Source organism: Manacus candei, unplaced genomic scaffold, assembly GCF_025592945.1.
Source record: "Manacus candei isolate 608988 ecotype Guabito, Panama unplaced genomic scaffold, ASM2559294v1 h1tg000021l, whole genome shotgun sequence".
Classification (NCBI taxonomy): domain Eukaryota; kingdom Metazoa; phylum Chordata; class Aves; order Passeriformes; family Pipridae; genus Manacus; species Manacus candei.
The window spans coordinates 2936941-2959225 of NW_026138069.1; the positions used below are offsets into that span (position 1 = coordinate 2936941).

The 22285-nt window shown below is 40.4% G+C and overlaps 2 protein-coding genes across 4 annotated transcripts in view; one reads left to right on the forward strand and one right to left on the reverse strand.

Annotated features, from left to right (window-relative positions):
- The first annotated feature begins 12 nt into the window (after positions 1–12).
- LOC127470464 (artemin-like) lies at positions 13–4351 on the forward strand. Of its 2 annotated transcripts, none has more exons than XM_051786010.1 (2): positions 13–345; positions 4134–4152. In XM_051786010.1, the coding sequence occupies exons 1-2, from the start codon at positions 22–24 to the stop codon at positions 4137–4139; spliced, it is 330 nt and encodes a 109-aa protein (XP_051641970.1). In that variant the 5' UTR covers positions 13–21; the 3' UTR covers positions 4140–4152. The 2 variants fall into 2 exon arrangements, 1 of the variants encoding a protein (XP_051641970.1); XR_007904303.1 differs by having other exon boundaries at positions 253–406; positions 4134–4351.
- Positions 4352–16837: 12486 nt separating this feature from the next.
- Positions 16838–22285, reverse strand: part of BZW2 (basic leucine zipper and W2 domains 2) — a 54281-nt gene continuing 48833 nt past the window's right edge. For both annotated transcript variants that reach the window (XM_051785991.1, XM_051785990.1), the window contains exons 11-12: positions 18815–18937; positions 16838–17295 (exon numbers count right to left, since the gene is read on the reverse strand). In XM_051785991.1, the coding sequence (XP_051641951.1) occupies positions 17267–17295; positions 18815–18937 (152 nt within the window). In that variant the 3' untranslated portion in view covers positions 16838–17266. The remainder of the gene's footprint in view (positions 17296–18814; positions 18938–22285) is intronic.

Sequence of the window (22285 nt, forward strand, 5' to 3'; positions counted from 1 at the left end):
CGCCGGCGGGCGCAAAGGTAAATGTATGCAAATGTGGGTGGTGACGTCACGCCGGCGGCCTCTCTCCGGCGGCGCCGCGATCCCGCTCCGCGATCCCGGGTGGGCCCGGCGCGTCCCCGGGGGGCGGGAGCGCGCCACGTTCCCCGCTATTGTGACGACACACGCTGGGCCTCGCCCCCTCCGCCCCGCCGCGCCCCCGGTCCCGCCGCGCCGCCTGCCCCGCGGCCCCGCCTGCCCCGCGGCCCAGCTGTGTGCGCTGCCGGCGGGTCGGACCGTTCTGGGCACGACACGGGCGGTTCCTCGCGGCTCGCTCGGGGCGGCACGTACCTACAGTCGATGGCCTGTGTAATCCCGAGGAGACATCCAGGGATTTACTTGTGCAGGCCGTGAAAGTGTTCGGAGTGCTGTTAGTTTTACCAGCTAATCACAGAATCGTCAGGGTTGTAAGAGACCTTTAAGATCATGAAGTCCAACCAGCAACCTAACGCTTCCACTGTCTGCTTATTTCTATTTTTAACATTTTTTTATTTACTTTTTTTTGCTAAGTCGTGTTTTCAGTGTGCTTCATTACACTTTTAAATCTGTACATTTCCTTAATTTGAGGGTTAAATGTTTTCCCTTACAATTATTTCACTTTACAAAACCGTCTATCAGTAATTTCCTGCTATTCGGTACCTAATTCTTATTGCTGTTCTCAATAGGCTCGAGTGGTGTCCCTCTTTGCTAGAACTCTCCAAAATCCTGTCTCCACAGTCGCCGTGGGCTGGGCTCTGCTGAATGATGCTTTATAATAGCTACAATAAATCTAACAACTGACAGCTATTTCAACATGGACATGTGTTGCAGGATTAATGTCCAAGACAGTTTCTTATCTTTTCTGCTGGGATTCACAAAGAGACAAGGAGACACGTGTTTCTCCCTCGGGATGTCTGTAGGGGTACATCGCACAGTAGTTTTACTTTATCAGGGTTTGGTGTCAGAGAAGAAGTTGGGATGGTCAGTTCCTAGTAAGCAGAGGAAGCTGCATCTACTTTCTGATAAATTCACAACAATTCTTAATAGGAACTTGTCATCAAAACAGTTCAAGGAGGAAATTCCAAAAGCATTTTGTTTTCTGTAATTTGGCTGGCCTTCATCTGCTAAGGGAAGCCCCAGCAGGCAAATAATCCTTGCCAACAGTGAGACAGAGAGCAGTTGAACAGCAGCTTTGTCTTTCCTAGTCTGTCATTCAGATCTTTTGTTTTTCTTTTTTTATTTTAAACATCTTTTTTCCATTCTCTTTGATGTTTTGCCAGACTTCTGCAATTAAATATAGCACACATTTTTTTCTCATGCAATAGCAAACACTCATTTTTTTACTGATGTATATCTACCTCTCAGCTGGTAGACAGGCAACAAATTAAAATTCTCCAATATTTGTGACCACAAATTAAATCTGAATGCTCAACAGCTGCTGAAGTTTTATGTATGTTTGTTTCTAAACTTGACAGACACAGACTATCCCTGCTGCTGGAGTTTTGTGAAGTGACAGGAGGAGTTAAAAATCTGTTGGTTTGTTGGGTTTTTTTTTCACCTTGATAGTTAAACTGACTTGACATTGTGGCTAATTTGGCCTATTGGAAATGCAGATTTAATGACTGGAACTGCTGCCTTTACTGGTCCACGCTTCTGATCTTTTGGGCCCAAATCTGGCAGAGCATAAATCCAGTATAAAGTCATTTGGTTCAGTGCAATTTTACTGGCTGTTTTTAATTTTTTTGAAAATACCAGTTTCAGAAATTCTTTGATGTCTACTCAATAGGAAAGACTATCTTGAGTGTATACCCATTCCTGAACACAAGAAGCCATCAGCATATCAAATGTTTTTGTTGGATTTTGTTGCAAATGCTCACATCTAAAGTTACTGTACCATTGTTCCTTTGGTTTTAGTGCTGAATTATTCAATATTATGATCTGCTGCCCTATGATCTGCTGCCTGAGATCTCTTTCACAGTTAATTATTAAAAGATATACCTCCACTTTTTTAATTAATGCCGGTGTTTCTTATTAAGGGACCCAGCTCCTACAGCCCTTTGTGGGTGGGAAGTACCTCTTACATGTTTCCTATTTCATGTTCAGGCAGGCATCGAACCATGTCTAATGCAACTTGGTTCATACCCACCTCTGACCATAAACTCTGGGGCACAATTCAGCTGGTATAAACAATCAAAGGCTCCAATTAAGTAAATAGAGGTATGACGAATGAATGTAGAAGGGGTCTAGTTCTCCCTCTCCCAGCCCCTTCCAATTTTGTTTACAAGTTATGGTACAAATTTGGATTTAGAATAATACTTTTGCTGATACAGCAGTCGTCTGTGCTGACTGCTGTAGTTTCTGATAGTGGATAGGAGTACATCTGTGCTCCCATTCCACATCAGACTTCAGCACTTAGCTTGTATTTTGGCTGGAACTAAATTGGCTTAATTCTTTTAAATGGCTAATTATAATTTGTTAGTTATGGAAAGAGTCTCCTGGAGTTGGAAGGAAATCTTTCTCCCTTTGTAGGGAAAACATAGATAGTGTTTATTTGATTTTTTTTTTCTTAAGGTTATTTAAATAGCTGGTCCAAGTGAGGATTCTAAGTGTTTGTCTCCTCAGCCTTTGTCTCTGTAGGGGATAAATGCTGCACTCCCATCTGTTACATGAATTCAGAGCTGCCAGACATAACCAAGAGCAGAATACGCCTTCTCCTTTTCTTCCCTCACTTGCTTGTTCTCTGCTTCCTCACACAGTCTTTGTTCTCCTGACCTTCTTTGGTGTATTTCAATGGCACTGCTGGCAACAAGAGGGGCTACAAACAGCGTGAATTAGTCTTTCTTTCATGGGAAACTGCGGCAGGGGGGAGAGTACACTGGGCACTTGTAATGCTGCTGATGTGCACTTACAAGACAGTACAAAAAGTAAACGCTCCTGCAAAGGGAAAGGGGAGTGAAAACATAGAGTTACTGGGTCTCAATGCTGGCACACTTCTTACAAGTCAGAAAAGCTTCAAATGAAGTCATTTGGGTAGTTTACACTTCTTTTCCTGGTAAACTCACATCAGCTACATTGGTTTTAGGAGGTTTTCTGCATGGGGCCTTCTGCTGAAACAATGTGAATGCAAACTCAGCTTGTAGGCAAATCTTTTCTGTTTCTGTAGCCTGTGACCCCATGATTGCTGCTGGTTTCTGTTATTTATTATGTCTGTGAAATCTTAAGGTCTGTATCACTTCTGAAGCACAAGCTTGAAATGTAAAGGCTCAAATATATACAAAATTCTCCTGAAGTATATACATTGTCTTTAAGAATGTGTGACCTCCTTTCTTTCTCTCTACTATTATGGCATGTCTGAAACTGTGATTGAAACGTTGTTTGCAGAAATTGATTTTTATCGCTTTATTTTTCCCAGGTTTACAATGAGTTGTTGACAGCACTTTGAGTATTTTATTTCACTCTTTGTTTTGCAAAGCCATTTTTCTTTCCCTGTTGTTTGTATGAAGTCTCTCATGCACATCAAAATCAGGGAGGGGGAAAAGAGGGTTAAAAAAAACCCAGTTGTTTCTATGAGTAGTATTTACTGTGTACAGTTGACATATTTAGATGTTAGTTTTGAGGTGAATAGTGTATACGCACAAAGGGGCAGGGTTTCAGCTGGCTTAACTTGGAGTAAATAAAGGCCTTATCTTACCTTTGCAGTTGACCATTAAAGTATTTTCCTGTCCCTGGGCCAGTTAAGTATGTCTGAAGTTTGATGACAACTGTAGAATCTGTCAGCAAAGTCTGTGAAGTAAAATGCTTGTTGTCATCAACCGTGTCTCTCAATGGATGTAGAGTTACCAAAGTCCTGTCATTTCTTGTGTCGTTGAACAGGGAAATCTGAGTCATCTCAGTCACCTGAACCGCCTCAGTTATTGAGTCATGTCAGTTAGTCACCTTAGTTGTCAGTAACCTATGACTGAATATACGGAGTCAATAAAACATACACTTGAAATGTTATCTGCAGTAACAATCGAGATTTTTTTTTTTTAATTCAGCACAAATGTCCTGTGGATATACCGCAGTTATTTCCTGATGTATTAGTAATGAATTGGCTGTGCCATGTTGTTTCCATGCAGTCATGACGTCCTCCCTGCTTCCTGGAACAAAACCAGTTCCCAGCACTGCTGTTGCGCTTGTGCCATCCCATCCTCCAATTTAAAGAAGCCCTTTCTGGCACCAGGCAGTGAGGAATAGCATGGGTAAGTGTTGCTGTTGGGTTAATCTTTGCTGTCTTACAGGTTGACACAAAGGTGTTGTGGTAGTGTTTCATGATGATCATTACAAACCAGACACGATGGAGAGACAAGTCAAGCATACAGAATAAACTTATTTGTGTTCTTTGTATTGGAGGTACTTCTCTGCAGAGAAGAAAAAATGTACAAAATTGTTTAGCTTTTTTTTTTTTTTTTTTTAGTGCAGTGGAGCATTGTAGATTGAGAAAGGGAAATTAGGACAGGAAAATAGGACATTTAAGTACCGTGGCTAGAGCAATCCACAACTAGGTCAGAAATTAGCTCCTCCAAAAGCACAGAGGCATAGCACATGTTCAATTTAATAAAGGTTACAAAGGAAATAACAGTTTGTTCATCTTTGCTCTTGGAGAGACAGATAATGAATCTGTTCTTTGGCAAACTTTCTGACCAAAATCCAAATGGCATAAAGCTCCCGCATTAAGCCTGGGAAGTTAAACTGCTATTAGAAAACTACCTAGAAGAGAGACTCATTCAAGCAAAAGCAGTTACAGGCAAGTGCAAAACTGTTGCTCTGGATGGAGTGTCCAGATTTCCAGTCTTGCATTTTAAGCCTTTCTTTATGATTTCCACCAGATCTACCATGCAGTGGTTGAAAATAACATCGGAGTGTAACAACAGCATGTCTACTTGTTAATTCAGTTGATGCCCGTGTCTTTTGATTGTCTCATGAATAGCACTTGCCAGACAAAATATAGGCTTGTTTTTTCCCCTCTACTGTTTACAGAAAGGTGAGGGGGAAAAAAAACCCAAAAGAACAAAACAAAGAGCTAAAATAGCCCCAGGACACAGACTTTAAAACGAAAGCATATTTCAGAGGTCAGCCTGCTAAAAATAGTCAAAGAGACAAATACTCATTTTATAGGTTCAGGAGCTAGGTGTTGGTATTTCTGAAGTCCTTAACTGTAGGAATTGCTTTTTGGCACATTATAATCCATTTTTAATTAAGCTTATAGAGGATGAGGATAAGGAGAGTTTGTTGCATCTAATGTATTAAAGAAACAACTAGAGGCTGAAAATACCAGTATAATGATATTTCGAATAGTAGTATACGTGAAAGGCTTGACCTAAAGCCCAGTTCTTCTGTTCAAGACCAGGATTTGGAAATGTTCTGAAATTGGGCTGTTTCTAGGGAAATCTGGAAGAGAAAAAGGCAGAATTCTAGATCCAGGAAGTGAAGCAATCTAGTGCTTCCTGCAGACAAATCCAAACTTACCTGTCCTGTTACGTATAAGGCACTCACATGTCTCTCTGGAGAGGTGGATAACTGCTGGGAAAGTAGCCTCTGGAAGACTGTGTGTATCATACTCTGCTTTCGCAGGAAGTGGGTCAGAGCAATACGCTGGCACCTGACCCATCACCACGTCTGTTCTTCAGGTCTGAAATAAACCCAGCAAACTTCAACAGCAAATATAAGTTAAGACAATAATTTTGTGATTAACAGGACATGTTAATGCTTGGGGACTAACAGTGGGGTGTAAGCAGCAGGAGAATAAATAGTTTTCAGATTAATTGCAGGTTTTATTGGTTTTATGTTATGTCTGCTGGAAGTTCTCATTACCATTGCATCCCAAAGATTTCCTATTTATCACATTCAGGTGGAAACCATCACCCTTTGATTTTGGTTTAAAGGGAAAATGGATACCATCTGCCCAATGCCCTTCCAGGTGATTCCCTGGGAGACTTCCAAGAAATCCTAAGAAGCAGAAATCCGAAGTCTTTACAAGTACGTAGCAGAACAGTAGAGGATGGTTTGAGCAAGACCTTGTACAGTGGAAGCATAAAGGTGGGTAGAAAAGCTGGGTGTTACAAAGGAAATTTGAGCACCAAGGCTCTGATGTAAGCTGATTATTTAAGTGATAATCACCAGGTCTGTCTTTTGGCTGTGTCACTGCTCCTCCTGTGCATGTGAGCTGTGACAAGTTGTGATGTGCCCATCACAGAACCACAGAGAGCACAGGTTGGAAGGGACTCCTGGTGGTTGTCTGATCCAACCTTCTGCTCAAAAGCCAAAGCAATTTTGTCAGAGAGATGTTCAGTCAAATTTTGAACATCTCTGAGGATGAAGGGCCACAACAACTTGTTCCAGTGCTTGAGTACTCTCACTGTGAAAACTATTCCATTATCAGAATTAACCTCACTGCAACTTGTGACCATTGCTTTGTTCTTTTTCTGTGTCCGTCTGAGAAGTTTGGCTCTGTCTTCAGTCTAACTCCTTTTTGAGAGTGAAAGCCTGTAGTCAGATCTACCCCCAGCCTTCTTCTATGTAGGTTAAATAAACACAGTTCCATTGTCATTCCTACGTCATTTGTCCAGGAGCCAGAACATTAATTTTTTTCCCTGTGACATCATGAGCTGGTATTTTCCTTTGACATCCTGATAATGTGGGGTAGATCACTTCTGAGAGAATAGAGACATTTCATTCAAGCCAGCAGTCCCCAGGTGAAACAAATTCATAGGATAAAGAAAAAGAATGCCAAGCTTTGTTGTTTCTGTTGTTTCTTTCTGTGGTTTATGTAAAAGCACAGTCAGTGTGCTCACCCTGCTCCATCAGTGTGGTTTAACTGTGGTAAAGTTAGCTATTGTGGTCCTGTGGTGATGTAAGAATCTTTCAGAAATGGACAATTTGGCTATGAGCAAAACCTTGAAAACATGAGTAGTAAATGGCTCAAAATTCAGAAGGTAAATTTAAAGAACCTAATTTCTTTCTTAATATCAGATCTTAAACCAGTGTCATAACTAACTTAGACACCTGACATACATTTTGAAGCAGCTGGTTCAGTGATAAAAATACGTGCCCTTAGCAAGTCATCTTTCTTTAAAATGTCACATTATTAGAACAGTCTAACTTCTTTTCTTGCAAAGAGAAGACCTACAGCCACGAGCTGCCAGTATTGTGAATACAGGGCTTCTGAGCAGGCGTGAGGAGCATATAGAAAAAGCTATGACTCTTTAGTTAGGAAAACAACCTGCTCCTGCCAGCCAGTTCTGCTGCATCACTGCCATCATCTGTGTGCAAGCTGGGGACAAGCTGGAAAGCAGTTTCATCATCTGGCCGTTTCCCTTGACAGCACTAAAAGCGTAGCAGGCCCTCACATAAAAATTTAAAGCAACATGAGTGCTCAAGAGTATGTTCATCTATAAGAACAGCTCCTTATTTTCCAGTAGTCTTCTTGCAAGCAGATGACACTAACAGCAGAATGGGTATCTAGTAACTAGGAAATAAAAGAAAAAACCTTGTTTGTTACTTCAAGTGTCAGGTGATATCCAGAGTTTGACAGTGAAACCCTGAAGTCTCATGTTTATTCTGAATTTTCTACTTTGCTCTTGAGCTATATAAATCCAGCTCCAGTACAGCAGCAGACATAACACTTTGAAAAGCAGCCTATTTGTCTTGGTGTGGAGTGCACTTCTGACTTAATGTAAAATAAACAGTATATAAGCTTACACATTTAAACTTAGCTTCATATTTTATCCTACAAGTTAGCTGCTTATGGAGTCTAGTGTCAGTGCTTTTTGCTATCACTGCCAAAACATCTGCATTAGGGACATTACACAAGCTGACAGGCAGAGACTGGTATCTGCAATAAGTAATTAATCCCTTAAGCACACAGGAATTTTCTATCAGTTGAATTGACTTGGTACAATTTCCCTAAAGGGGAGATAAAGCTGTTGGGGCATGGCTTATCTTTCACCAAAATTTCTTCTTGGAGTCCCAAGATTTGCCTCTTTTTATTGTCGCCCTACCCAACCTGCCCTCACAATTTAGGGTTTGCCCTTTTGAAATTGTGATGTTTGTGTTTCTAGTTGGTGCTGGTCAAGACAGCCATCACTTGAAAATGGTTTTACATGAACTGGACAGGTATTAGCTTTGGGTTGTTCTTTTTTTCTATGCAGTTTTTTGTTACTGTACAGTTTACACACAGAGAAGAATGTTCTGTCAGTGTGCTAATACAGTTTCCATTTAATTGTGTACTTCACAGGTATAAAGAACCATTCTGCAAGAAAGTAAGAGAAGCAAACAGTTAAGAATGAAGAAAGGACACAATGGGGTTTATACTGTTCTATTTTCTTTTCTTCTTTTTTTTTTTTTTAAGGGAATAACTGAAGAATCCTTAAATAGAGAATACTTGTAGTGACTGTTCTTTACAGAATGTACACTGACTGCTAATCATATCTAAAGGTAAATCTAAACTTAATTCTGCTGAAAAAGTTTGAAATAATTAGTTTACTTCCTAGTATCAGCTGGAAAATGTTTTTGACACCATCTTGTGTTTTATTTCCACCTTCTATGTATGAGTGAGAGATGGCAGCTCTGGAAGCTGCCAGCCTGTCGCCACAGGAGTGGCTTTTCTTCTAGAGGTGTTTTGAAATTTAATGGCACGGTTTCCCTATAGTAACCCAAGTCATGGCAGCTTGCAGTATGCTTGATTCTGTTTGTCTTGTTGATGCCACCGAGAGAGCCACAGCAGCTGACAAAGCAATAACTGGGATGCTGATGAAAAACAAGGCTGCTTCAGCAGTAGCAAACCTTTTTATATATGAACCCACCTTTTAAAGGATCCAGCCTTAAATTAATATTGTGTACTCCGAATAAAGTGCTCTTGAAGGCTGCTTTTCCCCAGGAAATATTTCTTCATGTAATTTAGAAAGAGCAAGCAATCTCATACTAGGAGCGGACAGATCTGGAGCGCTGAAACCTGTGGGTGCATTGTGATGCTGCTTTGCACCTGTTCAGTGGGATTGCTGGCATGAGTGATAAAACATATTATGAGTGCTACCAGCTAATACAAGTGATATTGTGATAGAAGCAGGCCAGCAAATGTCAGACAGACTTTATGGCTCTCAGCTTGTCAGCAGCAGGCTAGTGTCTATTTCTAGTCTCAACGCCGGCTACTGGTGCAAAGATTTTCTTTGAGAAAGAAAGGAGTGGACTTAGGTCTCTTTTTCCTGCTTCCCATTACTATATCTGTGTTGGGGCTGAGACATCGCAACTTCATCCTCCTAAGTCTTTGCTGTCAGAATTCATAAAGTGTTTCCTGGTGTCTTGATGTCTGCCTTAATTGTCATCTTTATTTCTGAGCCAAAGGACAGGAAAGTCACAGGTCTGATATAAAAAAGAGGAAGATCCCTCAGAGGGTTTACTCCAAACACCGGGTAAATCCTTAACTGCTAAGACAGTTTGTCCTTCAAATTGTATGGGTTTTTTTATTTGACATTCCTGTGTCAAAGGCATGTACCCTGTACTAACCAAATACTGTAGGCACCTCTGCATATGTGGAGCAGAACACACTTGATATTTTTATTCAATAGTTGAGGTTTTTTCACAGTACTTTATCAGATCTGTTTAATATTATTTTCCTGAGCTGGGTGATTTCTGGTTTTTGTTTGCCTCTGAAGAAGAATGTAGTTCTGCTCATTACAGACTAGACAGCAGTGAAACCTGGCTGGGGAGAGGTGGTTGAGTAACATAATGATACTGTCTCCAAATATTTCTCCAAAACTAGAAGGAGTCTCTGGTTGTGATTGGGGAATCTGTTTCATCTTGGGGGAATATCTTAATTTCCAATGCTTCCATTTTATGGGGTGGAGTAAGAACCCTTGGGAATCAGAATATCTCTGGGTTCCTGATATTTTAAGTGACTTCTTGTGAGAACAGTTAGCATGAATTTCAGTATGGAAACAAAATTCCAGCATAAATGTCATCTACAGCATGGTTCAGTTGATTCAGACTGAACAGACTGAACATTGTTGCAGGACTGGCAGGTTTCTGCTCTGCTGTCACTCTCTCATTTATGTTTGTAGAAGGCCACGCTTTCATGCTTTTCCTCTAGTTTACTTTTAGGTTCCCATCTATACTATTAAAATTGGCCCCAGTGGATTCTTCCATTGATGTGGGAAGAAGTTGTCCTTTTTCTTCCTCTCTGAGGATTAGCATTCCCAGGAAGACCACACTTTTCCTCTGTGCCTTTTTCATGTTACAGCTTCGGAGTTGCTTTGCAGCATCAGCACCACCATGTGTTTCTCTTCAGTCAGTTGTCCATATGTTGCTTACAGCTTTCAGACCTCTCCCAGACCCCATGGAAGCCATTTGGAGTTTAGGGTCATGAGAACCAGTTGCTTTAGGACATCTTTAGTAGATATATTCATGTCTTTGATTTATCCATGCTGATTTTTCTTGCCTGCATCTGATTCTTGCGTTTCATCCATCCTACTCAAGTTTAGTAATGTATAAAGGTGAAGTTGCACACAGGAAGAACACAAACAAGTGTCTGTTTGCTTTTCTAGTCCTTGAAGGGAGGATTGTTTTATTAATAAATCCAGATGTGTGACTGTATCATTTGAGCTGCGTTTTGCCCCAAGAATCCTTCAGTTTAAAGGAGCACCATGAGCTGCTGTTTCAAGAAGGTTTCTAAAAAAAAAATTCAGTTGCTGTAACAGCCACTAAATTATAACATAAATATGACACAAATGCTAAAGAAATCACTAAACTATAATCAGTTATTATAAAAATACTAAAACTAACCCACACAAACAAAACTAAGAAAACATACAAAGGGAACTGTGAATGTGATTATGCACAAAATGCTGTTGAAAGCTGAAATAGAAGAAAAAAATTGAGATAAAGCAGTCTCTGCTCATCAGTAACCGGTGTGACTGTAAGAGGAGCAGTGCATACTTGCTGTTCGGTGCAGAAGGGACACACATGACCTTGAATGATACAAGTATTCTGAATTATCTTTCTGTCCTGTTTTTTGTGTGCTGTACTTCTCTTGGGACTGCTACTTCCCTCTCTGTCTTTGCAGTGTTTGCTGCCGTTTTCCCTGACAAGCTACTGGCCTATTTGGTGTCTCTGGAGACTGCATCCCTACAAGTCTGGGCTGCTGTGATTATTTTAGCACTCAATGCAGGTTTCCCTGAGGAATTTCCCTGGAATTGTGCCAGATGTGGTTCATGTGCTCTGCTTCCCCTGGGCTTGGCAGGGAGGCTGTGTGCCAGCTGGAGGGGCATCAAGAGGGGACTGAAGCAATGGCACTTGGTCCCTGCCCTGGGCCCTGGGAAAGGAGGGATCCCCTTTCCTTCCTCCAGGCAAGGGGCTGCAGACAGCTCTGATTGCCAGTGCAGAAGTTTACCTGAGGGTCACAAAATGTTTTCCCAGTCTTTCTGGAAATCTGGGCCAACCTGTGATGAAGACGAAGGGGAGAGGTGATCTGTCTGGGAGCAGAAGGCATTTCCATGTTGAATTTATTGAATTATGTGTGGTTTGTGATGGGAGAGAATTCAGGATGTTCTCAGCTGGGGACAGGATGACATACCCTTTAGTTAGAAATCAGCCTTAATGGGTTCTTCTGGAACAGCTTTTACAGGTTCAGAGTTTTCTGGATTCACTAATGTCTTAAGCTCAAAGCAAAATGCAGAAAATATGAAGTCTGTGATAACAGGAAGAAATACAAGGTTGTTTCTATTAACCCCTGAATCCCACTGTCTTGATAAAATCACAGAAAACTGTTTTTTTTTATTTTCAAAAGGTAGGAAAAATGCAATCTTCCACATCTGTCCATATACTGCTTCAATTTCTTGATACCAGAAAAATTTCTGGCTGTGGAAGTATAAGTGTCATTTCCAGGCTCTTTCAGATGATATCTTTGCATTGGCATTATATCAGGGCCTGGATTATAGCATAGGGAGAGACTTGATGCAGGGATGGGCACCAAGCCTCATGATAAATACCATTTTATTCCTAGCTGTTGTTCCTCGGTGTTGGCTGAGACTCTTGAGCAAAGGTGGAAAAGTCTGAATTTCCTTTATTTAAACTTCTTTAGGTGATCAACACAGTAAAAGAGTCTGTGACAACTTTTAACCTTTTCTTTCACTGACAGGTCCTACTTATTCCATGAACTCATCTGCCTTCTCATTTCCCTTTAGAATCTCCTTCAGTATCACAGTATCACCATCTGTTTTCTCTCAGGTGGTCTTATTAATACAAATCTAACTAAATTTTAGATCAGTTGTTCTCAGCTTATTTTTATTTTTTCAAGGCTGCTGCTTCTATTCTGGACCTGGGGAAGGACTGATGTATTTGAAAGCTTATTGATTTTTCCCAACTAGACTAGTGGGTTTAATAACATAGGTCTGGCTAAAAGCCTTATTTTAGTCATATCCTTGGATACATCAACAACACTGTTTTGTTATTTCTTCTGGAATAATTTATGGCTGTCAGTGTTATGCAAATATCCCAGCAATAGCTAGTAATGATATGGACAGTGTTATGTTGGCCTTTCAGCAATGTTCCTAATCTTCATCAGGGAAAAATAAACAGAAAAATCTCAGGCAACTGATGTACTGGAAGAGACTGCAATGCAAAAGCACCTTCTTGTTATGAAGTTGCCATGATACAATCATTTATTCATTCTGGATTGAATCAATCTTTTTCTTATTCCCGTGTTTTCCTATGTAAGAGGAATTTGGTATTCAGGGTGCGTTTCTCCCTGTTGGTGGAGTTTCAGAACAGTTTGCAGTTTCCCTGAAGTCCCCTGGATGAAGGGTGCTGGACAGTATGGAAGCAGACACTTGAGTCTTGTAACACCGCTAGTAGAAGAGCTGTGATGAGTGTAAGATGAAGTGGCAGTCATTAATGTTGAACTGTTAAATGAGGTACTTGGGCTGAGGTAATTGAGTTTCTGGGAGCCAGCAGCCATGAGAGTGACAGATCCAAGTACCAAAATGCTACCTGTCTGTGCAGCTGTGTCATATTAGCATCTCCAGCACTAGCCTCTTTCCTCATGCTAACTGGGAAGAGATGGTGGATCTTGGCAACCAGCCCAGCAACAACTCTTCAGTGGGTAGGGGACATGTTCTGTATGTCTGCAAAACAGAGCCATCCATGTGGTCCTGCTTCGTGATGGCTAAGACGGACAAGTGCATTTCTCTCTTGCATCCATGTAGTGGGAAAGCAAGCACACACTCTTCACTCCCCTAATCCACATCTCCTCAGATGAGTACAAGGGACACTGCTCTCACAGCATGGCCCCTGGTGCCCCAAAGCAGCAGGGAGCAGTGGTGAGGTGAGAGTCCAACCTGCACAGCTCCTACTAAAGCTCACGAGGTCCCTTGTAATCCTGTAATTCTTTCTCATCAAGAGAACAATGTTGGTAAACTGGAGAGACCCAGAGGGGGCCAAGCATCTGAACCTGCTAGTGTGTGGTGTGACTTGAGCTGTCAGGCCTCTGTGGGAGGAAACCGAGGCCACCACTGTGCTGTTAATCAGATTCCCAACAAGAAAAAATAGCAAGTGAGCAGGTCATCCAGGACACCAGCACAGCACTCTGTGACATGGGCCAAATATAGGTTATGTGTACAGCTTCAAGTGCTCACCTGCCCCAGTTGTGTCTTCAGGTGTTGGCATTAACTTCCCCTCCTGGGATTTGTTTCCATTTACATGAAGTTTTAAAGGCCCATGTGGCTGGTAAGGAGCAAGAATTAACTTTTCCTTAAAATACCATAGCAAAAACAAAATCAAAAGCCTGTGAAAAGTGAATGAAGCCAGCTCTGATGATTTGCTTTTCCCCCCTTCAAAATCAAAAGATGTGGCTTTTTTTGGAAAACGTATACTTAGTAATTTGTCCTCATTTTGGTTCTTAATAACCAGCACAGCTCAGCAAGTGCTGACTGGTTGGCTGCAATTAACCCATGTAATGTTATTTGTGGCTCTTTTTGAGAAAGAATTGGTTTGTCTCAGCCTACAAGCCTTATTTTAGATAATCCCCATTTTAAGTGCAACTGTGATTTTAAAGGTAGTTACTTTTGTCCATGCATGTGATAGGAGCTTAAAGCAAAGCCCTTGAGATGCCAGAGGAGACCCATTACAATTACCAGGCAGTTTACCAGTGGCTCAGTAAGGGCATGCTTGGGAGAGACAGGTTTTATTCTCCACCTGCTGAATCACCATGTGCCCTACATCTGCAACCACTCTAGGCCTGAAATAGCTGGTTCTGGAAAGTCACATTTTGAACAAGGGGTTCAAAACAGCAACCCTGCACCCACCCTTACATCACTGAATGTAAGGGATTGGGCCACCTTTTCTCGCTCTTTGCTTGCTTTGAAGTGCTGGTTTGTCATTGCTGAAGTGTAGAAACTGTCCTGAAATAAAATTGTGCCACTCAAATCCCAATGATGATGTGATCCCTCTCCTGGAGAGCACTTGCACACCAGAGGAACATTTTAAAGCAATATAATTGGCTTTCTTAGTTAAAACCTCAGGATGATTTCAGAAGGGAGAGAGGCCAGAAGGGAAGAATCACCTTCAAATTCAGTAGTCCCCATTTTGAAGTGCATCCTATTGCAATTTATTGTCAAGTAAAAGATGTATGTACAGTTCTGACATTTAGATTGCACTGATGTTTCAAAATTGAATGCAATATATTATGTGAAGCACATTTTCTATGAAGTATATTTGTATTTTTACAAGATGGATTCCTTATTTGAAAAATATATTTAGTGCTGACTATAGCTTCCATTTCTCTAGCAGAGAAACACTAATTCAAGGGTTGTGTTGAAGAAATGCTTTGGGTTGGGAACATTTTTAACTGAAAAGCAGATTCTGTGAAGGCTTCCAGGGAAGGGCACTTTGCCTGAAGAGAGTCACATCAAAAGCTCCACCTGGCTTCTAAACCACAGGTTTCTTGAAAAACCTTATCATTACACACACTTGTACTGAAATTCAGTCTGATACAAACCAGATCAATTTGTATTTGTGCCCCTACCTCGTTCAGTTACGAGCATATATGCAAAATGCTCGATATAAAAATACACGTGCATTGAAAGTCCCCATCTGAACTGATCTCAGAGATTTGATGGGGAAAATTCCTGAAAACTAGATACAGAAACACTTAGTGCCTAATAATTTTGCTGGGAGGAGGTGGGCAAGCTGAGAGGGGCTCCCAGGAGCTACATATTAGACATGATATGAACACAGAAGATGCTGGATTTTGGGTGATCTGTGACTGAAAAATGGACAACTCCTGTCAGCCCAGAGTGCAACTCCTCACCCTGCTCTAAATCACAAGTCTCAACTTGGCCAGCGGCCCTGTGCTAAAAACACTCGTTTCTCTCCAACACAACATCTATAAATGGAGCTGGGACAACTGCGTCAGCCATCACGGAATATCTCAACTCGGCAGGGACCTGTGGGGATCATGGGGCACAACTCAATGCATGCCTGGCTTGTAGGTACCTGAACTTCAGTGAAGTGGATCCCACTGAACTTTGCTTATATCTGCAGTATGCCAGGGACACAGTCACAGCAGCACCCTAGATTTGCTGCCTTTGGCCTCAAAGTGCCTCCTGCTGTTGATGATCCTTGTCTCCAGCAGATGGCCCAGCCAGCCCGCAGCCAGCCTTGCTCTCCCTGGCAATCTCACAGCAGGCACATTGTGTTATTCAAGACTGGCACCTCTGAAGTCAGTTTAAGTTTCAAATTATACAGAAAAGTGTTTTACGTACACCAAGCTAAGTATTCATTATTACCTCAAAAAATGGCAATTTTGAATTTGAAATGTTTTTAGCAATAGTGGCTCCATATCAATGACTCAATAGTACCATGTCACTGCTGAAGAGTTTGTGAAAAGATGGTCCCAGGACAGTCATGCCTGGCAAATTTATTTTCTGTAATAACAAAGACCAAAATGAAAAGCGCACAGCTAATGCATCAGTTCTACTTTTTAATATGACTATCTTATGGTTTCCTCTAAGTTACTGGAAATATACCCATGACATATTTCCCCATCCAAAGATCAATACCTGTTACAAAAATAAATGCTGTTCTAGATGAAAAGCTGGCATTCAACAGCACTTATTTCCACTTGCTATTTGCTGTTTCCAGTAAAAGCTAGATATATACTGAGACAAGAGACTTAGATATGACCTGTGGTTAATATGAAGTGCTGAGTTTCCTATAGAAAAATCTGTACTATCTGTTAGCTTATTGGTTTCTAATGACAAAATATACCACTTCATTAGTTAAATACACTCTTTCATGCTGTTCCCCTGTAAGAATACAAGCCTGTCTTTTCTAAACCTGATGTAAATAAATTTCAGATTTCACATGTAATGACTTCTGGTCATGCATGTTTTGAAGCTAATACTTCTAAAACGAGATGATTTGTCTTGCAAAACTCAGCAATCACCAGAAACTGAGTGTAGTTTGAACTGAGAGCACATTATTCTACTTATCATTCACATAAATTGTACCTGCAAAACTGCAACTCCACAGATTTGTTCCTGTACATTTTCTTTGAATTAATTAATGGAATGAATCAACACTTGCTATGGAATATGGTTAATCTGTCCAAAGTTATACGGAAGGACAGGAATAAAGGTTTGATAGTGATCCCAGTTAACTATGGATGCTTTTTTTTTGGGTAAGAAGTATGAAAACTGTCTCTTGACATTCTTTTGTTATTTTCACTTGAAGAATCATAAAAACTTTGGCAAGCCAAATTGAGAAAGCATACACTTTAGCACCACAAAACTAAGATATAAAAGCCATTTATTCAAAAAAATGTGGTGGTGTCAAATCACATACACAAGCCAATATTGAGCTACAAACACAGACCAAACAGTTCTATAAACAGAAATTGGAGTGTTCATATACCATAGTACCTGAAAAAGACCGTTAATAAAAAGGAGTCCATAAGTATTTAATTTCACTTTTTCTATATGGCTCCTTGCTGGATGTCTTTGCCTAAGTTAGTGTACGATGAGCCAGAGGTAAGAGTCCCAAGTAAAGCATCTAATGCCTCAGGGCTCCATTAAAAACCTTTATTCTTCTAAACAAAAGGAAAGTCTAGTCTATAGTTTTCTGTATGACACTGAAGTAAAGCCTCTTTGCTTGAACAGTACGGCATTCCGAAGCGCATTTGGCATTAACCTAGATTGAGACTGGGCTTTGTGGAACCGTCTCAGTTCTCCTCCCCTTCAGACTCCGACTCTGGAAGAGAATAAAGTAAAACACTTCATGTAAGTTGCACAAGGACAGTGACATGAGTTATTCTATAAAAATAACAAGATATCCTTCCCAACTGAAATGTAGTACAGATCTATCACTGTAATTTTCACCACATTGCTATGAATGATTCTGGCCCTCATCTGCAGAGCCACACAATGCATATCTGAGCTGAGTTTAATAAAGGATCAGCATTATTTGCTCACTCTTCTAATCTCTACGAGTAGAGGGTACTGCTATCATCCAGGAAGCACCCTTAAAACTATTTGCTCTGCAAACGTCACTCAGCATCATCATCCAGACTATCTAGAAAGGCAGAAGTGGTGTTACCCTACAGCAGATATGAAGCCTGTAAAAACAAGATTTTTTTATGATTTGCACAGCCTAAGATAAAAGTTATTTAGAAGTAGAAGCAGAAGTAGCTTAGAAATAGGAATATACATGGTGATTTTGTCACCTAAAGCTCCTTTGCATCATATTGTATTTCTGTGTTCACCTGACAGGAAAGGGCTCACTGCCAACAAATACTACACCACAGATCAGATTTCTCAGAGCAAACATGGTCTGTGTGTTCCTACAGAAACATTTTGTCTCCGTTTGTACTGGATTTTGTAATGAAGACATCTGGCAGAGGGGACATGCAGGAAAGGATAAAAATAAAGAGCAGCCAAAAGGCATACAATCAGAAAATTAAAAGGGGAAAATACTGCTTAATCAGACCAAGATTGCCCATCCAAAATCTCAAGTGTGAAAGGAGCTGCCATTTTTATACTGCTATCTGAACATGTGAATTGCTGCAAAGTTTTATCTCTTCCTTGGCATTTCTACATATTCCCTCCAAGTTTATAAAACTAATTACATTAAATATATTCAAATGAACACTAATTATTCTATCTCTATCTATTACACATGGATTTATCTTCCCAACTGATGCAGAATTCTTTTTCTGTGCAAAAAAAGGTAACTTACGTATTCAGTACAAACGAAAGTATTTTCCTATGCAGAACATGAGAAAAACCAAGTTAGGGACTAAAGGAACTAGTTCCTCTCCCAAATAACCATTTTAAAGCAGCAAATACAGATCACATAATCTTAGTCTGAACATGCAGTTAAATCCAGTTTCAAGAACCATGGCACAGGCAGGCTTATGCTATGTTCATGTTGCCATTAAACATGATAATAGCAGAGAAAACACCAAGACAACTGTTTGGTAGTGCGAGCTAACACCAAGGTACTTCATCCTGTCACCAGTGCAGAGTTCCTCCCTGCAGAAGCTTAAAGATCTTATCTACAGACAAGTGGTACCTGATGATTAAAGGACTTCATAGGGATACCACAATCATTAAAAAGCAGCAAATGTTGTTAAACTTGTCCAGAAACAATTTGGACAGTGATGCCTGCTGTTTTCTATTCTAAATCCTGTATATGCCTGGTACAACTGAAATCTGAAAAAATAAAATTGTTTTATAAAGAGACTACCATAGTTCTTCAAATGAACACGTACCTTCTTCAGCATTTTGCAGCCACTCCACAAATTTCTTCATCTGGTCAAGAAAAACACTTTTGCCTTTAGCAACATGTGCTTCTTTATACCATTTGAGGATAGCTTCTTCGCTCAGAACATCAGCTGAAATAGAGATCAGTGTTTGTAAAAAATCAACATATTTTTTAGAGATTAGCAGATTTCAAACATGAGAGGAGATTTTTTAAAGGCAGCATAAAATAAGTTAATATGATCGCAGTGGAACAAGCTTTGCATGATCTATATTAGGCTACAAATACAGAATATTTGATGCATATTATGGGTTCCAGATGCAATAAAATGTGTAATGTATTAGGCTTAAAATAAAGTATTAAATATTGTGCCTCTGTAAAGAAGAGTTCTCTACTCATCTGTTTTAAATACACCACATTAGACAGTTAGATAAAACAAATAAAATAATCAGCCTACACATCTTGGAAGTTACCACAATAAGAGTTACCATGCTCTTTCTTGCTGTTATATCACAGAACTGTGCATGGTTCTAGAAACCTGAAGTGTACAGACACCTCCTGACTGAACACTTAAAAGACAACCAGTAGGGATTTTTGCAATCCCTAAAGGCTTTATATTGTTTTTAGCTAATAAGTTTTAAGTTCACTGTTCAGACCACCCATTTTAAGGGACTGGCTTGGATGGACAGCACAGCTGACATTCTTATGACAAGCATCAGGAACAAAATAGCTCTCAGTGAGGAAATGTGAGGCTGAGTACGATTCAGAATAAAGAAATACTAATAAACAGCAAGGACACTTATTGTTTCCAACAGATGCAAATTTAGGTCTAGCAACAGACCTCTACCCCCAGGACAAAGCTCCTGTGATCCAGCCAAGCCAAGTATCTCAGTAATTGACAGCTGTGGAGGCAAAATCTGGGATCGACAATGGTATTTTGGCAGTTATGTAATGTAAGAGGCAAGAACAAACAACAACATCAACAAAAAAAATCAAAATGGGTTCTATAAAAAGACTAAAGACAGCTTTCTACACCTCATTAAAATTTCCATTCTTTTTGTCTTTGAACAAACTGCTCTCCCTCCTCTGCAAAATCAAGGCATTTATGTACTTCACTGCTTCCTTGAGCTCCTCAGTGCCATCCCACCCACTGGGTATTTGCTTGCCAAAGCACCGACCCTGATCACCACTTTCTGCTTCAGCCTGAAGTTACAGCAGATGTGGCAGGGAAGGGAAGACGACCAACTGAAATACATGACAGCAGAACTCCAAAGCATCTGATCAAATGAGACAGAGGAGACACATTTCACATATGCTGTTGAATAATAAACAGATGGAAGCAATAGGGATACATTTGAACTTAATCAAAACTATCCCAAGACATCCAACAGTAACTGAAGTCTCCCTGAAAATCAGGAATTTAGTAAGTGCATGTGACTGGAAATTTCCTTGTCTCTCAGACTCTTTTCCAAAATAAAACCTCTTCTGCAGTTTGCTGCAACTGATACTAATGCAGAGAAAATGCAGGGAAAACAGGACTACGCCAGCTCTAGGCTTTTTTCCATACATATAAATTGTGCTTAGTGAACCCTACAAGTGGCACACAAAGCCACTACCTTTCTGAAATCACAACCTGCCACAATGAACTTTTTCGCCAATGCTACAGAAATGCTGGAGCTAAGAAAGAGGTTTCTAACATGCTGCATTAAATACTTGTCAATAGTCCTTAGCAACAGCTCAAAGGCATTACAGTATTTAACAAATCTAGATATTAATTTAGCAAACCTGAAAATATTTAACATGGGCTCGTGAATCTGCAGTTTAATGTAAAAATGCATGTGAAAAGCTTATATTTACCACAGACTCCTGAAGTTCCAACAACTACACCTGCAAAATTACACAGGGTATGACACATATGAATCTTAAGGACTGGTAAAGAAAATCATGGGAGATTTCAGAAAAAAAAAAAAAGCAAAACAACCAAACAACAAAAAACTCCCAAACCAACAACAACAATAAAAAAATTAGTAGAGCAACCCCCTCCCCAGCTCAAGCTCTGGGGTACTGTGGACATTTACAAGCATGAAGTTGCTGTATAGAACAAACTGCTGAAGCTGTTGCTGCATGACAGTTCACATTATGATACTGTACAAGGAAGCTGGTAGGCACATAGCTCAGTTCAAGAGTAATAGAATTTAAGTCTGGCTTTTTGTGATTTGCAGCCTGTAAGCTCAATGGTTTTGTTGCCAAAGAGGAAAGGGAAACTTCTCCCTCTCTCCCCAAAAGCCCAACCTGATAATAGCAGCATGCAATCTCAGGTGTACCTTGAAGATTAAAACATTTCAAGTCCAGAGGATGAAAAATTTGCCTGTATATAACTCCAAAGCAATAAACCTCCGACCCTAACGGAAGACCAAAATGCACTGAACTACAAAAGTGACAACTGCAACTCTCATTTCTGAGAAATATTATGTGTAATACATTCATGCCTCCAGTGGTCATAAGGGATGACATTCTCCTGTCAGCACAGAGATGCTCAATCCAACAATCATGCAGGACAGGGTGTAGTTAATTGTACCTCTAGGTTGCTTTGAAGCAGTGGGAACACTGGAGAAAAATGGAAGGAGGATGAAGGGAATGATTCATTTTGTATATATATAGTTATTCCTCATTAAAGTTGATTATAGATATATTATAATGGCTGAAGCTGAACACTGTGGCTTGTGGGCGTGTGCACATCATTTTCACTGCAGTCCCAGGTGATGTCAGCCTGAGAGAGCTGGTTTTCCTGCAGGTGCAGCCCAGTGCCACTCAAACCACCCACGGCCAGAGCCTCCAGGGATGTCCCTCATAAAAGGGAGAAGCTGCACAGCAAAAAGACTGAACAGCCCAGTGTCTTTACTTCAGGGTTAACTGGATAGTTACTTGAAGTTCAGGTCTCAGCTTTGTACTCAATCACCCAGTTCAAATGAATTTCTGCTTTCAACTCAAACCACATAGCCACGGGCAGTAAAGGGAAAAGCACACCCTGGCAGCTGCCAAAACAGTCAATCAATCTGTAAAATTCAACTCTATTGCAGCTAACTCAGCTGGGAGAACAGAGCCTTAGGGCAAGGGTTCTTTCAATGCAAGGAATGTCACCCACAGTATAGTTAAGGCCTTTATGGTTTGTTTTGGGTTTTTCCCAGGAAAATTTTGCATCCAGTACCACAAGAAAGTACTTTAATTATGAAGATATTTAAAGATAGTTGTGATCCATCAAAAACCAAAACTTGTCTGTGAAGTGGAACTTGAAGATTCCATTCATGTAAGTGCAGAGTTCCTGCAGTTTGAGAATCTCTTGACAGTCTGCATCATTTGGTTACTGTATCTCCATACTGCAAAAGAGTGTATCTGAGACCTAATTATGCCGCAAAACAGTCTTACTTTACGTGTACTTATGATCAATTATTTTTTTGTATTTTGTAAATGTTGTCTTGAA

What these genes read in the sequence shown, in the direction of transcription:
- LOC127470464 (XM_051786010.1), top strand. Translation starts at nt 22, where the DNA reads ATGTATGCAAATGTGGGTGGTGACGTCACGCCGGCGGCCTCTCTCCGG.